Source organism: Canis lupus, chromosome 17 (assembly GCF_011100685.1).
Source record: "Canis lupus familiaris isolate Mischka breed German Shepherd chromosome 17, alternate assembly UU_Cfam_GSD_1.0, whole genome shotgun sequence".
NCBI classification, from domain to species: Eukaryota; Metazoa; Chordata; class Mammalia; order Carnivora; family Canidae; genus Canis; species Canis lupus.
Window position 1 is genome coordinate 51767538 of NC_049238.1, and position 20440 is coordinate 51787977.

Here is a 20440-nt window from a genome sequence, read left to right on the forward strand (position 1 = left end):
TAGAAAATGTAGAAAAAAATAAAAAATGCAGGAACTTAAAACTCCATTTTAATATGCTCATATCCAACAAATAAAGTCACTATCAAGCTACAATATGATTTCTAGACACTCAATTTTCGTACTTAACATAAAGTTGCATACTTTGTGGACCAGCATTAGATTCCGAGACCACATTTGATCTGTAGATAAAATATCTTTATCTGAATCCCAAGAAGAGAACATCTTTATATTAAAAATAATTAAAAAGACCTATCAAGCTAATCACAATGTATGACTTTAGATCTTGATTTAGGCACAGTAAAACAAAATGAAAATCACTTATGAAACACCAGAAAATCTGAACTGGATTTACTTATTTACTTACTTACTTACTTACTTACTTACTTACTTACTTACTTACTTACTTACTTACTTACTTTATTTATTTATTTATTTATTTATTTATTTATTTATTTTAAAAATTTACTCATGAGAGACCCAAGAGAGAGGCAGAGACACAGGCAGGGGGAGAAGCAGGCTCCTTGCAGGGAACAGGAGCCCTGGGGTCACGCCCTAAGCTAAAGGTAGATGCTCAACCACTGAGCCACCCAGGCATCCCTGAACCAGATTTAAAAAAGGAATATTATTAATGATGTTATTACATTAAAAAGAATCCTTATCCTTTAGAAACACATAATGAAATGTCTGCAGGTAAAATGACATGCTGAGATTTCCTTTAAAATACAAGAAAGGGGGGACATATATATAATTGGCTTTGAGTTGACTGTTGAAACTACATAATTAATATATATGGGTAAGTTAACCTATTCTCTTCAATATTGCTTGATATTTTCCACAATCAAATAATATTAAAATAAAAATTTAAGGTTTTTAAAACCTGGTTCTCCTATTTTTTTCCCCAAGAATTTAAAAGAAGCAGTTTTGGAGAGGCAACTAACTTTCACAGCATTCTGCACCAGAAAGGGTAGTTAAACCTAAGAACTTTTATTAGAAGTGGTGTTGAATGCAATCTTTTATTGCTTTGGTGTCAAGATAATGAAATGATAGAAACTTTAAAAACTACACCCTTCACCAACCAGTAAGCAGAAACTGCTATGTATAGGATATTCCATATGTGTAGTGTGAATAAAGGAGGGAGGTATTTCAAGGTTTTCTGAAAAAAGTGTAGAACAATTCTAAAATTACATGCAAAGTCTATGTTTATTTTTAGAAAAACACAAAAATCTTTTATATTTGGAGCCCTATCATAAAAATTCCCAGTCCTCCAGACAAGAACATTATTTACTACGTATAGCCTAACCATCAACACTCGTCACTAAAACAAAAATCACCCTTAACACTTCTATGCTTTAGTTCCTTTTATTCTAATTTAGAATCTCAATTTCTACAAAACTAATTTGAAAGAAATAGGGGTTTCACACTTAAAATTTTTTTAAGATTTTTTTTTTTTAATTTAGAGAGAGAGAGAGAGAGAGATGGTGCATGCATGAGCTGGTGGGAGGGAAAGAGAGAAAAGGAAAAGCAGACGACCTGTTGAGCAGGAAGCCCTATGCAGGGCTTGATCCCAGGGCCCCAAGATCATGACCTGAGCCAAAGGCAGGCACTTAACCGACTGAGCCACACAGGTATCCCTCACACTTAAATTTTTAAGATTAAATTCCAAAATTGGTCCAGACAAGATTAAAGTTCATATGGTCTCTGGTTTTAAAAGCTTCACCATAAGGAAACGATTCTTTAAAAAGTAAGATTCTTACTTAGTCTGACTATGCTGCTATAGATTGCTGGCAACTTATTCTCCAACCTTTTAAAAGCTCTTCTCTCCAACTCCTACCCCCGTCCCCAAAATTAAATTAAAAATAATATAAAATAAAATAAAAATTAAATTAAATTAAAAAAATAAAATAAAATCTCTTCTCCCTCCTATCACCTCATTCACCTATCAGGGTTTTTCTTTTTCTTTAAAGATCGGTTTATTTGAAAGAGCACATGCACAAACACATGCTGGAGAGCAAGGAGGGGAGGGGGAACTTAAGGAACTCCGCACTGAATGCAGAGCCCTACCGACTTATAAACCTGAAATCACGACCTGAGCCAAAACCCAGAGTCCGATACATAACCAACTGGGTTATGCACAACCAATTAGGGGTCCCTCACCTATCAGGTTTTTATTACATTAGACTCCTGGCATTCATAAGCTATCCTCCTCCCCACTGCACTCTAGTCTATGGCACATGTAGCAGTCTGCCATTTTGCTCAGGCTGCGATGAAGCCTGAACTGAGTGTGCAATGAGTCTGGTGGGCAAACTGCTTTTTGTTCTTCACTCCACTCTTGCTCACTGTGAGGTAATGTGCTATGATAAGAGTAAAACATCTAAAATAGTAGTTTTTTATTTCCTTCCATTCACTCTATTACTAATTGGTATACTCTAATCTTGGAAAAGCTGAGAAATCCAATATTAAAGCAATTCAAAGTCAGCAGGCCTAAGTCTGAAACATGCTTAATCTAAAACTTTATGGTACAGGGCTGTGTTCCACACCTAACAAGCCACTGAATTATTATTTTTTTTAAACCTTTACCACTTTGTGTTTACAACATATTAAATAATAAATTAAATGGTTTAAAAAGCAACTGTAGGGGTCCACAAGAAGTAAAGGTTGCTCTATTTTCATAGCTTTTCAAGCTACTACTAAATGACTTGCTAGAAGCTACCTTAAATGGGTCTTGGCAGAAATAGATGTTACCACAAGCAGAAAAAAGACCTTCTTAACACATTCGAAAACACCAAACAGTTTTACTCAAACCTACCTGGGTCAGTTATGCTGTAATTTAATTTTATCCGGAAAAAATAGGAGTTTTAAGAAATCTTTGGCCTGTATATGGCTGAAGTGAAGTGAAAACCCTGCTATGCTAGGACTTCTGGTAATATAGGAGGAATCCCTAAACATCCCAAGTCACAGGGGTCTCCTGTCTGCAATAAGAGGTAAGCAAGTCTTTAATAAATCAACCACAAACACAAGATGGTATTTTAAATATACAGTAGGAACATTTATTTTAACACTTCTAAAAGATATTTCTCCATGCCTGATGATTTGATATAAAAATCAAACCCATCATACGTTCCCCATCAGTCTTTCCACATCAAGGGCAATCAGAAATTTGTACAACATGAATATTTGCTTCTGAAACAAAAATTACAAATTAAGTGATAACAAAAATACACAAATCAACTGGACCCTAAACGAATTTCTAATGAAGTCTTTCCCCCTTTCCCCCAATCACCTAGAACTTCTTTCTTCAGTCTCATTCTGCTCCTTTTCCTTTCTCTGCTTGGCCATGAACTTCTGTTAAAAGCAATTTACAATATAAAATATTTATTAGATGTTGCTCTGTTGTGTGTGCAAACATATCTAATATTTCACTCAATTTACAATTTAAAAGAGCCTGATCCTACAAAATAAAGATTAGAAACACAGTGCCTTACATTAACATTCTTTCCTTCCATTCACCAGTCATCTGATATTTATGATATACCAGGCATTATGCTTGGTGCTTGGGGATTCAGTGGTCAACAAGATAGGTAAGGCCCTTTACCTCATGGAGCTTACATTCTAGTGGGGGAAGAGAAACAATAAAAGAATAAATAAACAAGACCATTTTTGGTGCTGGTAAGCACTATAAAGGAAAGAAATACAATAAGTGACTAAGGTTGACCCTTTCGGGGGCTAGGAAGGAGTTTTGTGCTTTTACCTAAGTCTTTCTTAAGCAAAGGCCTTTCTAGGAAGTATTTGCATCTAGACTTAGCTAAAAGTGGGGAAGAGGCAGCTATACAAGCAGCACTGGGAGAGGGCAAAGGAACAGCAATATATATGTGCAAAAGCAGCAAAGGGGACTTTCACATGTGAAACAAAAAGCCAAGAGAACCGGAAAGGAATCAATCATGTAGGGCTTTATAGATCTACAAGAAGTTTGGATATCATTCCAAGTGTAATACAAAGCCAATGGAAATTTTAAATAGGAAAATGACATGATAAAGTCAGGAGCACAGATAGTATAGCATAATGGTTAAGGGTTTGAGGCTAGAAAAAACAGAGCTAAGGTTCAAATCCTAGGTCTGCCACTAACTAGCTATGTGACCTTGTGATTAGATACTTCAGTTTCTAGACTCTAAGCCTGTTTTCTTCACCTTTAAAACTGGAATGATAAAAAATACAATTAGAATGATAGCATCTATTTCATATTGATGGGGGAAGGGGATTAGATAAGCTTCCAGCAAATAACACCTCAATAAATGTTAGTTGTTGAGTGTCAGTGCCACAAATTCAATTTCTAGGATATATAAAGTAACTCTCAAATGTTCAGGAGGAATCAGAACCACTGATTCAACTATGGCTAATGATGATTCTCTAAAGTACCACTTCCTACTCCTAAAAATGAGTAGGACTTAAAAAGGGGTGAGCGGTTGTAATCAAATCAGTTTAGGGAATGGGTTAAATACAGGTAAGCAGATTCTGAGTAGACAATTCACAAATTTTAATATGCTATGTGTCCATGACTCTGCAAGAGGCCATCAGAATACAGAGTTTCCCACTAAAAGAGTGTCACATGGGACTAGTGATCTGTAGAATCTACCCTGGGGAATGCTGTCAGATGTTCCTGGCAAGGTACAGTGAAGACTGTATTTTTGAGCTGTAGAGGAATAAAGGTACACATCTTCAAAAGTTCTCCCCAAGGAAAGGAATGTACATTTTGGGTGAACGCTTAAGTAGTTTGATTATAATACCACCTGAAGAATTTTGAGGGGTTAAGAAAAAAAATTTACCTCTGTATTTTGCTTATGACGTGTACTCTTGCAGTGATTTGTCATTGCTTTTTCACCTGAGTAGAAGAGGGAACAAATTGGACAGAAGAATCCAGCTTTCGGTACAAGAAAGTCTAAATCTAGAGGAAAGAAAAAAGGGGGGGGTGAAGAGAAAGGAGGAAAATTATTATCTATAGCTGTTACTCAATTTATCTAAACATGACAAACATGCTAATCATTGTATATACTTATATACAAACATAATATATACTGCTATGTATCTAGTGATCAAGAGCAATTATGCCTTTAATAACAAAACTGAGGACTTTATTTTTGGACAAATTCTCTAATATTCTGTAGCCTCCAGGATACCACAAAATTCCTTCAGAATAGCAATTCACTGAAAAAGAATCTATCAGTGTCTTTTAAATAAACCTTTCTGGAATTCCATTAAAAAAAAAAAAGGCAGAATGATGGGCAACTGTTCACTTGAGGAATATGCTGGGTAAACAGATATGGTGCTCCTTTACTTCATTTTAGCAGGCCACAACCAGTTTGCTAGCTAAGCTTTTTAGCCTGTTTACTGAAACTTTTGCCTGGGCAAGTATAACTCAGTTATTACCACATCAGCTAATAAAGTACCAGAAATAAAAGAAAAGACTTCTCCCAGACTTTCTAAGAATAGGGGAAAAATATCTATATCTATCTCCTATCCTGGTTTGGTAAAAAACATAGGCCTAGTGAACTGTTTTCAGAAATGCCAATAGTCATCTAAACAATGCAACACTTGCTATGGTACTGAATTTTTATTTCATATGGATAAGGAAAAATGTCATGTTTACTTTACCTTCAGGGACATCAGGTACCCCTGACTTCCCTAAAGAAGAGTCCTCAATCTTCTTACGTTTTCGTTCTGGTTCTGAATCTTTTAATCCAGATTCCTCATCCACTAAAATCATCAAAATTTTCAAGGAAAATAAGTTATTCAAAATAGATTTACAGCCTGTAAAGCTAACATCAGGTAATCTCTGCTTCAAAGATTATGGCTCATCTAAGTAAACCTTCCCTGGCTAGTCCCATTTGGCCACTCTTCAAAGATTCTTCAATATTAGAAATAAATGGACTAAAGCTAATAGCATATTCTATTATATATTGTTCTCAAAAGAATTTAAAGAGTAATGGAAGAAGTTCAAGTTCTGTAATTACTGTCAAGAGTTAACTAGTGTATGTAAAGGGCTGGACTGGGAAAGAGCATAGACTGAGGAGGACAAGACATGGGCAGAAAATCATTCTCATGTCTGATATTGAGGCCCTCTGAATCAAGAAAAACAGCCTAAAACCCAAAGACTGAGACCACTGTCCAATAAAATCACAAATGACATCACAAATATTCAAGCCCAGCAAAGTAAGTAATATGTGAGAAACATTCAATGTTAGCTGACTCCACATAATATAATCTTAGGGAAGACAAAAACGGAAACTGCTTCCAAGCAATCCTAATTACCCTCAGCAGCTTTAACACCTTACTGTTACATGGAAGCTAACAAGTCTCTTTCACATATAACCTTTCATTTAGCTTGTATCTCGTGTGAGATAGACAGGTCAAATCATCATTATCTTTATTTCCTCATAGATGGATAAAGCAAAACCAAGACTTAAGAACTGGTATGCCCAAGGTTGTAAGGAGTTTAAGTGACAGAGGCTAGAACCAAAGCTTGTGACTTCCAGTTCAGTGCTCTCTACATGCAACTGGGCGAGTCTTCAACAAATCTGAGGGGATGGGCAGGAACCATGAAATCATTTACTCCTCTCCTATTCCTTTTATTTCAGTGGTCATCAGGTCCTCAGGAGTAGCTAAAAAAAAAAAAAAGCTCTTTTCCTGCCTTGATTAAAATAGCCTCTAGTCTCTTCCTACAAAAGTTTATTCCCTCATCAGAGTAATTAATAAACTTTTAATTATTATTTGTTCCTGCCACTCCAAAGGGATATTCACCTTGTAATATATATACTATAATCACAGAATAATTTTTTACATAGATTAGAAAAATATTTTAGGTTTAAAATTGTTTAGAAAATTACTTTTTCTTCAGCTAGATTCTTTTTGTCAAACATACTGTCCATTAAGAGAAATAAATTATTTTATAAGCAGTAAGTCACTTTTCTCTATTCTTCATCTGCAATGAGACAATTCTGAGCAAACTAGGAGCTGCAAACAAAACCTGGGCGATGGGGGAGGGAGAAGGGACAGGTCGACACATACTCTCATGAAATCATACTAGGAGCTATCTGTCACATCACCAAATCACTAACTATGGCTTGGTATCAAGGAGAGGTTCTGGAGAATAACAGACAAAGGAAAGGACCCACTTGGTCATGGGAGACAGCTTCAACAAAGAAGACATGATCAAGTAACACATAACGCAGAGAAGTCAAAACTGAATTAAGGGAAAAAACTTTATAAATCAAGTTGGAAAACCATCCAATGGGAGTTTAATCAACATAAATTTCAGGAAGGTGGTTCAGAAAGAAGCCAAAATACATTCAGTTCATTGAGATGAAGAAGTGAAAACAGGTGATTCTGTCCAGATACTTTGCCCTGAAAACAAAGAGAAAAGGTGGGAGCCAGAAGGATTTCAAGGTTAAGGGCACATTTTTTTTTAACAACACCTTTTTTTTTTTTTTTTTAAATGGGAAAGACTTGATCATATTTTGTATGTTGAGGTGCCAAGGAAGATAAAACACAAGCTGGCAGACAGTGGAGATCCCGTATTTGCTCTGGTAAATGGAAATAAAAGTAAGGTTATGAGCTGGGAAGAATGAACTGGGTAATGCAGTATGTGATACAGAGGGGGGAAAGACTTTTATTACGTCTGGTTAGGAAATGGGAAAGAAAGGAGGCCCATAATAGACTGGATCAGCACTGAAAGCCCAGTTGAGATCAGATTCAATGAACTTGGGACTGAATCACAGCTGGTAGCTTTTCCTTAGAGAAGAAGGGATAGAAAAGCAAGAGGGCAAGGAGGGTGCATCAGAGAATGTACAAAGGATACCTTGCAGTGCTGTTTCAGTCATCCTAGTAGCAGATTTTTTGCTTTAACTCTCTGAATCAGGCAACGTGAGATATGGAACTCTGCGCTTTTTTCCTACCCTTTTTGTAACTGTGCTATGAATATAATGGACACAATGACAAATATTTGTTGAAGGACTAGAGTATTATTCTCTCTTACTAGACACTGGTCCATACTTGTTTCAACATAAATTTTATTAATGCTAAGACATTTTTGTTTAATTCACTGGCTGCCTGCATGGCAGCCTCCACAAAGCTAGGGATCTGGGTCCACAAATAAGAGCTGGTTAACCAGTGATTTCTACTTGATGCTGCAACATGGTCAGGATGACCTTTCACATATATCAGTTCCACAAATTTGTTGTGTTCTACTGTCACATTCTACCACAAAAGGGATCATCTATTATTCTGTTTTCCCATTCCATTATGTTCCATTATCTCTAAATTACAAAGACAAAAATCTTTACCCAGATAAGGGTGCCTCCCCTAATCCCCACCCCACTCTATTTCGCCATTTTTCTCCTTTTCTTCTTAGATGGTAGACCTTTGGAACTTCAACCACTACCCTTGTTGTGTTATTCTCTATACTCCTCCCCGCTTCCATCAATCCTGCTTTACCTTCACTAATTTGGAAGGCCTCTTCACCTTTCACTGGTTCTGTTGCAACAGCTTTTTCCGATGGTGGTATTTTCCCAATTCTAACTCTCTTGGTTGGCGTTTTAGCTTTAAAAAAGAAAGTCTAATTTATTGCTGTAGTAATTGCATGCCATTCTTAGTTCAGAAATTATTTTGATCACCCTAAAGTGAGCTAAACCTATTACTCTGTGCAATCAAAATATTACTTAAAAAGTGAAATGGCATCTTCATAAATTTTTCTAAATCCTAAATCTGAGGGATCCCTGGGTGGCGCAGCGGTTTGGCGCCTGCCTTTGGCCCAGGGCGCGATCCTGGAGACCTGGGATCGAATCCCATGTCGGGCTCCCGGTGCATGGAGCCTGCTTCTCCCTCTGCCTGTGTCTCTGCCTCTATCTCTCTGTGACTATCATAAATAAATAAAAATTTAAAAAAAAAAGAAAAAATAATAAAAAATAATAAAAAATAAAAAAAATAAATCCTAAATCTGAGAAAAACTTGGGAGGCAGTCTGGTATAACATCCTTCTACTAACCAAAAGCTGTTTTCCAGTAACACAAATAAATCACTTTCATTCCAATTTGGGCACTGTAGTTTGCTTTCCAGCTTTGTCCTCTTTTTTTTGAAGTATGTTAAGTTGGGACAAAGTCTGCTCTGTAACTAAAAGATATCTTGTAAACTTGCACACATTTCTTTGGAAAATATCACTGGCAATGCATCACTATTTGTTGACTTCTTATATCAATACATGGAAAATTATGACTCATGTTGTAATATTATTTTTTTAATTTTAAATATAATCCCCACATAAAGCAGAAAAATTACCTCCCCTAAGTATCTACCTGCTAAGTGTCTTTCAATCATGGTTTTTAGGTCTTCTTCCATAACATTCTCACTTAGTGAACCAACTTGGGACAAGGCTTCAAGTTTCATCTTCCTTGTGTCCACAGCTTTCTTTTTTCTATCCCCTCTTTTATCTGTGGGATGGTCATTTTTGCTTTGTGCTAACTCAACTTTTAAATCACCGTCTCCATCTTCCTCCTCTCCAACTTCATCAACAGTAACAAAATTAAGCTCTTCTTTAAGGTTGTTAAAATCTGCCAGAGAGTCTTCATCCTCTTCAGTTACTTCATCCAAAGTCACTAAATGCAGATCACTGCTGTCATCCTGTATTTCATCTACAGTAACTAAAGTAGAAGGGTCTTCAGGCATCTGAGAAGAAATGAACCCAATGGGATCCCTTCCAGTACTTCCCTCATCTCCTTTCATATTTAAAGTGTCAAAACTTAAGTCTGCTGACTCATTTAGGGGTAGCTCTTCAACTTCTCCAATTTCATCCACAGTTACCAATCGTTCCTGTTTGAGGAGATCGTGCTCTTCAGCCACTGACAGTACAGTAACATCTTTAGGTTCACTGTGGGCAATGCAATCATCTTGATCAATTAACTCATCTAATGTAAGAAGTGAATTTGAATTTTTTACCATTTCTTCCATATTTATTTCTTCTTCATCAATTACTTCATCCACAGTGACTAGAGCTTGTGCTAGATGTGCAGCTCCATCTTCCTCTTCCCCAATCTCATCCAATGTTACAAAAGATAATTCCCCCTCAACAACACGAGGGGCAGAAGTTTTTGCCTTCTTCTTCTTTAAGTTAAGTTCAGAGGAAGGGGTACTTTTGAGAGCCTCTCTTCTTTTTCCCTTTAGTGGGTTCTGCTTGGCTTGAAAAGGATTTACTTCTTCTATAACCTCATCCACAGTGACAAATTCATCCAAATTAAATGGAAATAATGGTTCCTGTGGAAAAGATTAAAAACTGTGAACAGAACCAATTCAGAACAGAACTTGTTATGTTCCAAACAGTCCCAGCAAATGTGCATGAAATATCATCTGTGAGAATTCTAGTACAAAGAAGTTTCCTATTCCTAAAGTTATTTTGTAAAGCCCCACAAATGAATTAGCTCCAATTCACAAAGTAAACAATACCAAAGGTAAAATCCTAAGAATGCCAACCTAATTCCACCTATACTTAATTTCAATTAAAATTACATTTCCTAAATAATGTACAAGTTTTGATATATGAAGCATAAACATTTAAAGCATTTATCAAATAAAGTAAAGAATTTATCAAACTATAATATAAAAAAATTACTGTTTTGTTAAATATTTAACAAGTGTTCTAGAAAACTTAATGGATATTTTAAAAAACACCTCAAATGTAGCTAGAAAGTAAATTGCTAACTAGATTACACCACTAACCAATTAAGATATATAACATTAACATAAAATTTCTAGCTGGACAAAGTTGTTTGGAAAATTTCGTACTAAATATGACTTACTGCCAAATATAACTATACTTGAAAAAAAAGTCTCTGTAATTTGAAAAATGGTGCCAATACTAAAGAAAAAAAATTCCTAGCAGGCCTCCTACAAATTTAGAGTGCTATCAATGATTAATTACTAGCATTTATAATGACATTAGAACATATATCCAGTAACTTTGGGGGGGGGGGGACATAAACATTTATACTATCAACTTATTAAACCAACAGAAACATTATCCTTACTTCTTTTACTTCTTTTTTTTTAATTTTTATTTATTTATGATAGTCACAGAGAGAGAGAGAGAGAGGCAGAGACATAGGCAGAGGGAGAAGCAGGCTCCATGCACCGGCAGCCCGACGTGGGATTCGATCCCGGGTCTCCAGGATCGCGCCCTGGGCCAAAGGCAGGCGCCAAACCGCTGCGCCACCCAGGGATCCCACTTCTTTTACTTCTTAAACTACTAACACATCTCCATGCCCCGATAACTAAAAAAATATTCTATGAATGGTAGGAATCTAAAATATCCAACAACAACAAAAATACCATGTTTATTTGGCAGGAGAACTTAGCACCAGGAAAGTAAATCTCAGAACCCAATCAGTTAGGTTAACTTGAGCCATCTCAAAAGGACCACCTGTTTGGAAGTTCCACAAAATGGCAAGGACTCTGGTCAACCACTAGTCTCCTTTAACATATATAATTCTATTGTGTTTATCACCTATTGCTGTCAATAGGAGATTGGAGGGATTTTCCTACTCTAATTCCCCCCCTTCCTGCACCTGTGTAACTTTTTGCCCTGCACCATCAACACAAACCATTTAGCCTAGCTCAAGATAAAAAAACAAATTAGTGGTAGAGCCTTAAATAAAATATCTCGTGCCTGTCTCTTGCTCTGTATGTATCAAATTGATTATTATAGGAGAGACACTAGTTATAAAACAGATGAACTCTTCTGTAGAAGGATAGAATAGAAAGCTTATTAGTGTTAGTGAATTGTTTCTTACCTCTTTAGATTTTGAACTTCTACCAGTGGTGCTTTTAGGATTCTTAGTGTTCTGCCCAGCCAAAGTCTGAAATATTAAGTAAAAAATACAGAGAAATAGAATTTACAACTGTGTTATTAATGTTCTTTTTTAAAAAGATTACAGACACCAAACAATATCCAAACACATTTAATTATGCAAATAGTTAACAGATACCACACTAAGTCAACAATCATTTTAACATAGGCATCATCTCTGTAAGTTGTAGGTAAATTTGGTTTTACTGATCTTTTCTTCTGTATACCCACAGATCTAAGTTGGGCAATCAGTAAGCTGATAAAGGAAGCTTCAATTTAAAAGAGAAAACAGTTTCCCATTCAGAATCAGAGTGGTAAATCACTTCATGAGTCAATGCAGACTTTTTTTTTTTTAAAAAAACAACACTTGTATTTCTGACCACATTTTATTCAAATAATGCTTTTCAAACCTGTTAATTACAAACCTGACATTATTTTAAATGTCTATTGGCTTAAATCAGTGAAATCATTAAGAGAAATAGGAGGTTAGGGGTGGAGTGAGGAGATGAAAATACAAAACAAGATTACATCTCCTACTCCAAAGCTACAACAGCAGAGCTACTCATTTTCAAAGGTACACTGAACCATTCTTCCTACCCTCCTCACCTTATTGCTGCTGTCATGCCGTTTCATGGCGGAAGGTCTAGCCTCTGTTTCCTGAGATTGTTTTGTAATATCCCTGTAATCCAGTTCAGAATCCTTGCCTTGCAGGGCTGAGATCCTTCCACTGCCACCTCTGGTAACACCACTCTGAGTGGGTTTCAACTTATTGCTGCTTTCAGCCAAGCCTGACCTGGCACTTGGTTTAAGGAGACCCAATTCCTTGGCTGAAAGTTTCTTTTCAGCATTTATTTGATCTCTGAGTACAGACTTTAGAAAACTTTTCTGGTTTTCAGATTTTGAAGCTGTAGCTTTTGCCTTTGGAGAAGAGACCATACCAGCTTTGATGCTTGATTTAGTGCTAGATGTATTTGATACAGCCAACATACTGGTTTTACTAGTTTCATCAGGCTTATTGGTCTGACCCATTCCTTTATTTGGATATGCCTTGGTCACAGCATTTTCTGCAGGCTTTTCTTTCATTGCTGCCACAATCTTTTCCAACTTCTCTGCAACCATCCTAGCATCATTCTTTTCAGCTTTCTCTGCTCCTATTTGCAGATCCATTCTGGATTCCTTACTATTAAATTCATTTTCCTCCTTTTCATCCATGTTACTTTTCTCAGAAATTCCCTTTTTGCTCACTGCCTTCTCATCCCCAGTGGAAATTCCTGATGCTAAGGCCACAACACAAGTAGTTGGTACTATTTCTGAAACAGTTTCGTGTTTGTCCGCTTCAGCTACAGCTTCTATCATAGACTGTGTAATCCCAGAAAAGAAATCTGCTTCAGATGGAGGTTCTTCTAGAATTCCTTTGATGTTCCTTTCTTCTATAATTGCACTGTCAGATGTTGATAATTCTGCTTCAGGGTTAATAATTTCTGCCTCTTCCTTCTCAAAGTCATTGGTATACACCTGCTGATTTAAAACACACTCCTCTATATTTTCAGTGAATAATTCAATACTGATTGGAGTGGATGCCACAAGAGGAATTTCCACTTTGACCTCTTCTTGAGTTTCAACTTCCAATGTTTCAATAGCAAAGTCAGAGTCACATAGTGCTTTTTCAGGTTCTTCCTCACAAAGTTCTTCCTGCTGTCCAGAAGTTTCTGTTTCAATGTTGGGAACAGTTTCTTCTTCAATCTCACTAGGTTTAACAGAGAGACTATCAGCTGTTGTTTGCACCTCACTTTCATCAACTGGACAGTTTTTCAAGTCAGGGCTAAAAGTATTTAAAAACAAACAAAAAGAACACAAACAAAACACAAACAAAAATCAAACTATGATGAGAATTCAACCATTATAAATAATCCTGTTGATGCCAATTGTTAAGACTTCCTGATGCATTAGTAATAAGCACTGGGAAATCCAGCCAATCGGCATTAAAATGGTTTAGATGTTTTGACATAAATATGTAAACAATATAAAATTGTAAGAGACCCTCCACTGCATTGAAGATTTCTTTTTTAGTTCAAAGGAAATAATGGCAAATTTATGACCATTGATATAATCCTTATAATCGATTTTTTCCTTCTGTGTCACGTTTGTACTAAACATGAGCTGAATGTGAATCGGAGACATCTCAAAGTATTAAGATTAAAGTATTAAGATTAAAGTATTAAGATCTTCCCAACAGTGGTTATTGAAACAATAAATACATGTACAGTTCTACAATGAAACTAATAGCCCATGTATTGAAATTTAAAACTTAAAGTGAATCTTACCTAAAATGAACAGAAACACATAGGGAGAAAGGGCTATACTCTTAGCTGTGTCAACTTTTTTTTTTTTCTTTTAAATATGTGAGACAGATTTGGTTTTCCCAAGAACTGTATTTATAAGACCTAAAAGAAAACTTTCTTTGCAAGTTACTGGATTTAAAGTCAGAGGCAAAACTGATAGAATCACCTTAACATAAAGTAGGTGCCTTTGGCTACTTGAGAAGGTATATATTCAAAGAAATCTTCCCAGTTACAGAGAATAATTTAGAATTCCAATATGTAATTTAAAGTTTTAAGTAAAATTATTCAGAAGAAATGAAGAAAATACATGGCAAGTATATGCAATTGATCTTATTTCACTGTTGTCCTCCCAAATCCAAAGTAAACAAAAGTGTGTGATTCTATAATTCAAACTTCTTTGAGACAGAATAAATTTTTATAATGTTCCATAGATCATAAGTTATCTTGAAGAGTGACAAGGAAAATCTTATCTTCCAAAACAATGTCCAGCATGCTATCAACACAAATCATCCAATTTAACAAATACATTCCCTTATTACGCTAGAAGCAGCAGGTTAGGGGAAGACATCAGAAAGTGATGCCCTATCAACACTTCATAATAAAGAATATTGTTTTTGTTTCCTCCTAGTTTTCAAGGAAGGAGAGGATGAGATATCCTTTTAACATGCTTCTCAAAGAGTGGCCATAATATCCTTTAGTTGTGCAAGATGATGTGTATCTGTGTCCTAAGATGTTAATATTTCAAAATTTTGGAAAAAGTAAATGCTACCATATAAGGGTCCAATCATTTGAACCAATAAACTGGTCCTTCCCCGTAGAAGATGGTTAAGGAGATCTAAGAGATCAGAGAAACACCTCTTGACGAAAAGTCATAGAGGCAGAGTTTGAGGAAATTAATTAAGTTCAACAGTTGGTAAGCATACACCTTAATCAGTATGTAGTCTACTCCTTTGTATAAGCTTCCTTTGTATACTGAAAGGGTTTAAAACTTTTTATTTGACATTATTTACATCCCTTATATTCAAAAATACCAATGGCTGATTTTAAATGTTCCAAATTCTTAGAACTAGTCAAAGTCAAACTTGTGGCCAAGCACAAATATGACAAACAAAAAGTTCTGACATTCAATTACAGCAGTTATGTAATATTTCTCAAATGTAAGTTTTCATTTTTTTAATTATAAGACTCATTTCCAATAATGAAGATTAAATTCAAATTCCTGCCTCATTACAGAACTGCACCAATAACCCTAAAGGCTTTATAAATTAGGGTTACAAAAGCACCAAACTACGCAGCTAGAAGGATAACAATGAAGGTTTTCATTCCTGGCTCTAGAATACAGCAAGTCCTTCCCCTTTACCATATTTACAGTTTGTCAATAAAAAAAGCTATTCTTTTATACAAAATAAATCACTGTGAAGTTTCATACTTCAATCAGAGCATGGACCTACTTGAAAAAATGGCTTAATGTGACGTTTGTGTGAGTTTGTCTTTTTTTTTTTTTTTGAGTTTGTCTTTTAAAATTAAAGTGCTTTCTTCACAAAATTCATTTACCGAAAGTTAGTATCTAGTTTTCTAATATGGGAAAAAGCTTTCTGCAGTCATCAGGTTAGCCTGGAAAGTCAGTTTGAGATGTCAAATAAATGAAATTATTAAACACCAGAGTAAAAAAAAAAAAAACCACAGTCTTGGGGATCCCTGGGTGGCTCAGCGGTTTAGCATCTGCCTTCGACCCAGGGCGTGATCCTGAACCACATCAGCTCCCTGCTTGGAGCCTGCTTCTCCCTCTGCCTCTGCCTCTCATGAATAAACAAACAAACAAACAAACAAACAAAAAAAAACCAAAAAAAACCAACAACAGTCTTTTAGAAATAAAGGAAAACACAGTCGTATTTTGGGAAAGGCACAAAAAAGAAAGAGGGAAGGCACTTGGGATATAGGTATCCAATTTCCAAACCCGTGACCCACTTTCATCCTCCAATAATACCAGGCTTTCAAAACTCAAAAAAAGCTGGGTATAAGAACAAAGGTTAATACCATACCCTATACTTTCTGAGAAACTTTAGACTGCAATTTAACAATACTGAAGATTAGTATTTATTTAAGAGGGCCACTGGGCTTGCATCCTTATTTGGAACCTTAATCACATAATAAAGTAAATAAGGTTTACATGGGAAGGAATGAGAAAACTGCATCTTGCATCCTTATTCAGAGCCTTAATCACATGATAAGTAAATAAGATTTACATGGGAGGGGATGAGAACAGACAAAATGTAGAATATTATTAATATATCCATAGGAGGTTTCTTTTATTTTTTTTAAATTTTTAGGAGGTTTCTTTTATTTTTTATTTTATTATTTTTTAGGAGGTTTCTTTTAAATAGGAAACACATTTAAGTACTTTACACTAATTATAAACAGAAAGATCATATTCATGATGAATTTGCACCTGCAAGCGCTTCGAAAACAAAAACAACACAAGCACCAGTATTTTCCCAGGATCAGTATACTTCAATAAAGAAATGTGAACTATTCAGGCACCATCCACATCTTTTTATCTAATGTCATGTAAGTCAGAAAAAACTGACTGCAAAATAGAAATTATTAGTACTAGAATTTTTTAAATTAATTTTATAAGATTACCATAATAGACGACTGTGTAAACTCATTAAGAATCTTTGGTAAGTCAAGGTAAAGAGGAAAAAAGTGACCAGAACACAGACAATAGCTGCTCTTGCAGATCTGAAACTATGTCTAGGTTTCAGACATAGGTCTATCTATTATCACTTATTGCCCTTTGTGGGCTCTTACATCAAACAGTACTGTTAGTATTACTTCTTAGACATGTGAACATAATTGGTATAAGGATGTATGACTTAAAAAAAAAAAAACTCCGTGCTGGCATATACAGCAAACCTAATTGCTTAAAGTTACCACCATATTTTAAAGCACTCTTAATCATCTTTATCACTTAAAAGCCTCATTTAAGAATTACTAAGAAAAATCCGTAAGACATCCTGCTTTTCAGGTATCTTAGAATCAGTACAACAAATAAAACAAACATTCCATACTTAAACACTTTCAAAATGCTCTTTCAAACTTATAAGCTCTTACTACATTGACTCTAAACAAGAACAAGTATTAAAAAGGGGAAAGAATTCTAAATCAGTTATTTCCAATGAAGAGTAGTAAAAAGGTTATTAACTGGTGCGCAAAGGTGGTGATAAAGGTGGTATTCATCAGAATGAGAAAGTTACTAAAAAGTGGGTGTACTACATGTGGTCAGGACAAGAATGTTAGTCATTAGTTTGTGTATACACCGAAGAACAGCTTTCATCTTTTGTCCAAGCTTTCATACTTTATTTTGCTTTATAAATATTCTGTTCCCCCATTCTAGCTGTTTTCAAAAAGTATCAAGATACATACTGATTATCTTTTTGGTTTGAAGTCAGTGAAATTTTAAAAGATCATACAAAATAGTTAAAATTTTACTACTATGTTTAGCTATTTTGGAATAGAAAAATCTAACAACATAATACTGTTAAGAGTCGAGTTGTTCAAGAGTCTACGAAAACATTTCATAAAGAAGTCATATTTATGATTTAATTCAAACTGTTTACGAATTCAGTTTTTCTTAAAAAATCAGTAAATAAAAAATAATCAGTAAATACCTGAAAGAGACTAAAAAACAAAACAACGCTAGGTCAATAGTCAAAAAAACACCACACACACACACCCCCTACCCTAATGTTCATACACACACACACACACACACACACAAAATGGACATGAAAGATACAAACATTTTTGCTACAAGTAAGCAATTACCATAAAATACAGAAACAAAGTTCAATAATTAAATGCTATGCAAAAATGTTAGCAAACTTAAGCAACATACCTTTCTTTTCCTAGTTCTGGGTCTTTGTCAGCTTGAGCCTGTAACACAATTCCACATTTCATTAGAGGCTATTCTACTGGAATTTAAATATTTAACTATTCAATGCAGTGTTCTTAGTTCTTAAAATCTAAGCTAAAAAAACAAGACAACGTCTTAAAAATATATCAAACAGTTTTCAGTATCCACGTAACTATCAGGTTCTAGAATTATTTACTCATTAGATAAAGAGCCCTAAGTAAGGTGATAGAGGCTGATACAGAGCAATTAATGAGAAAAACGTCACCTTAATGTTGATATAAGAAAGAAACTTTTTTGGACGCCTGGGTAGTACAGTTGTTGAACATCTGGCTCTTGGTTTCGGCTCAGGTCATGATCTCAGAGGTCCTGAGATAAAGCCCTAAGTAAGGCTCTGTGCTCAGTGAGGGATCTGCTTGAGATTCTCTCCCCCTCTCCCTCTGGCCCTCCTCCCATTCTATCTCTAAAATAAATAGATAAAAACTTAAAAAAAAATTTTTTTTAACTTTAAAACCTTGGTAATACTGTTTTTTTCCCCCAAGAATAAAAAGTCAACCTGAAATATCAACAGCTTCATCGTGCAATTGTTATTTAAAAAGGGAGATGAGGTGACTTAAAAAGCTTTCTACTCCAAACACCTAGAAGTGCTGAACAAAATTTAACAATCTTTTTTTTTTTTTTAAAGGCTCCATGATGGGCTACCAGGAGCTCAAACTCACAACCCTGAGATCAAGACCTGACCTGAGATCACGAGTCAGATGCTTAACTGAATGAGCCACCCAGACACCTCTAACAATAATCCTCTAAAAAATATATTGAACCACCAAAAATGCAATGTCCTAGGGCCCAAAATAGAAGGAGAAATTAAAATTTAATGCCTATGTACCAAGCATTGGTCCAAGCATTTTATATATATATTATATATATATATATATACACACACACATACATACATACACACACATACACACACACACACACACACACTAGCTGTAGACTTTTTCTCTGGGAATCACGTGTGCTCTGAGTTCAGAAGTATCTTTCTCTAGATATATTAAAATCTGAAAACTATACTTGAAAGAAATTGAGGGATGCCTGGGTGGCTCAGCAGTTGAGTGTCTGCCTTTGGCTCAGGGTGTGATCCTGGGGCCTCCTCACGGGCGCCTACTTCTCCCTCTGCTTATGTGTCTGCCTCTCTCTGTGTGTCTCTCATGAATGAATAAATAAAATCTTTAAAAGAAAAAAAAAGAAATTGAATAATGTGCCTAGAAAGGGTTTCTGGTGTGGTTATAGGAGTCCCAGAGTAAAGGCTTTCTTTACTGGGGCATTTTGTTGGGTATTCAGTCTACACTGTAATGATACACAACCAAAATTAAAGATGGCAGTTGATAAGCCCCATCCATAGTATTTAAAAGCAGTCTTCCCATTCATGGGAAAACCTTTATGGGGACTTGTGTGAGTGTGACAGCAGAGAAAATCTATACCAGATACCTGTATTGGCCAACTTGGCTCTTTATTGATAATGAAAGAGAAAAATAAATGCACAACAGAGAGCAAGATAAGCATACAAAATGGACTGAAGATAGTTCAGACAACTGAAATACTCCACAAAACCAGTATAGATGTTACCTCCTGAAAGAACATTAAAATTTACAGAGAAGAAATAATCAAAGAAATAATAAGAGGAAGAAGAAGGTAAAGGAACACACTCATCTTTATGAATCCACTGAGTGCTCTTAAAGCAGGATATATGAAGTAAGTCCCAAACCAAGGCAAACCTTGCTCACTGGGCTAGCCACACTGATCCTCCTTAGAGTTCCTAAATCATCAAATCCATGTCCTTAAGGACTTGGAAGGGCTTAGCACTTGTTCTTCTGTTTAAAAACCTCCTCTCCTTGTTATGGTAGTGCCTGCTCTCCTACTTCACTCAGGTCTCAAATAACTATTCCTCAGAGGCGCTATCTCTGCCACTCTAAAATATAAATTTCCTCCCATCCATTACTCTCTATCTACCCTTTTATCTTGATTAGTCTCCGTAACACTTCATAACATTTTTTTACCACCTGACATTGCATGTGTGTGTGTGTATGTATAATCTTTTATAGTCTGTCTTCACCACTAAAATATAAGCTCCTCGAGGACTGGGACAGCAACTCTTCTGTTTATCAATGCAGTCCAATGTCTAAGACAATGTTAGCATAGAAGAGGAATTAGACAGCTATTTGTTTAATGAACCAATGAATAAATGCTAAAAGCTTCCAAAGGAAAAAAAAATAGAATACATAATGGTATGATTAAAATC

At 35.5% G+C, this 20440-nt stretch overlaps 1 protein-coding gene across 8 annotated transcripts in view; it reads right to left on the reverse strand.

Moving 5' to 3' along the window:
• Window positions 1-3021: 3021 nt before the first annotated feature.
• ZNF638 (zinc finger protein 638) overlaps window positions 3022-20440 on the reverse strand; it is an 81117-nt gene continuing 63698 nt past the window's right edge. For 4 of the 8 annotated variants that reach the window (XM_038561786.1, XM_038561785.1, XM_038561784.1 and 1 more), the window contains 8 exons: window positions 18124-18161; window positions 12490-13705; window positions 11828-11893; window positions 9341-10295; window positions 8485-8589; window positions 5647-5748; window positions 4821-4939; window positions 3022-3342 (listed from right to left, as the gene is read on the reverse strand). In XM_038561786.1, the coding sequence (XP_038417714.1) occupies window positions 3277-3342; window positions 4821-4939; window positions 5647-5748; window positions 8485-8589; window positions 9341-10295; window positions 11828-11893; window positions 12490-13705; window positions 18124-18161 (2667 nt within the window). In that variant the 3' untranslated portion in view covers window positions 3022-3276. The other 4 variants (XM_038561783.1, XM_038561782.1, XM_038561788.1 and 1 more) reach the window with 3 other exon arrangements.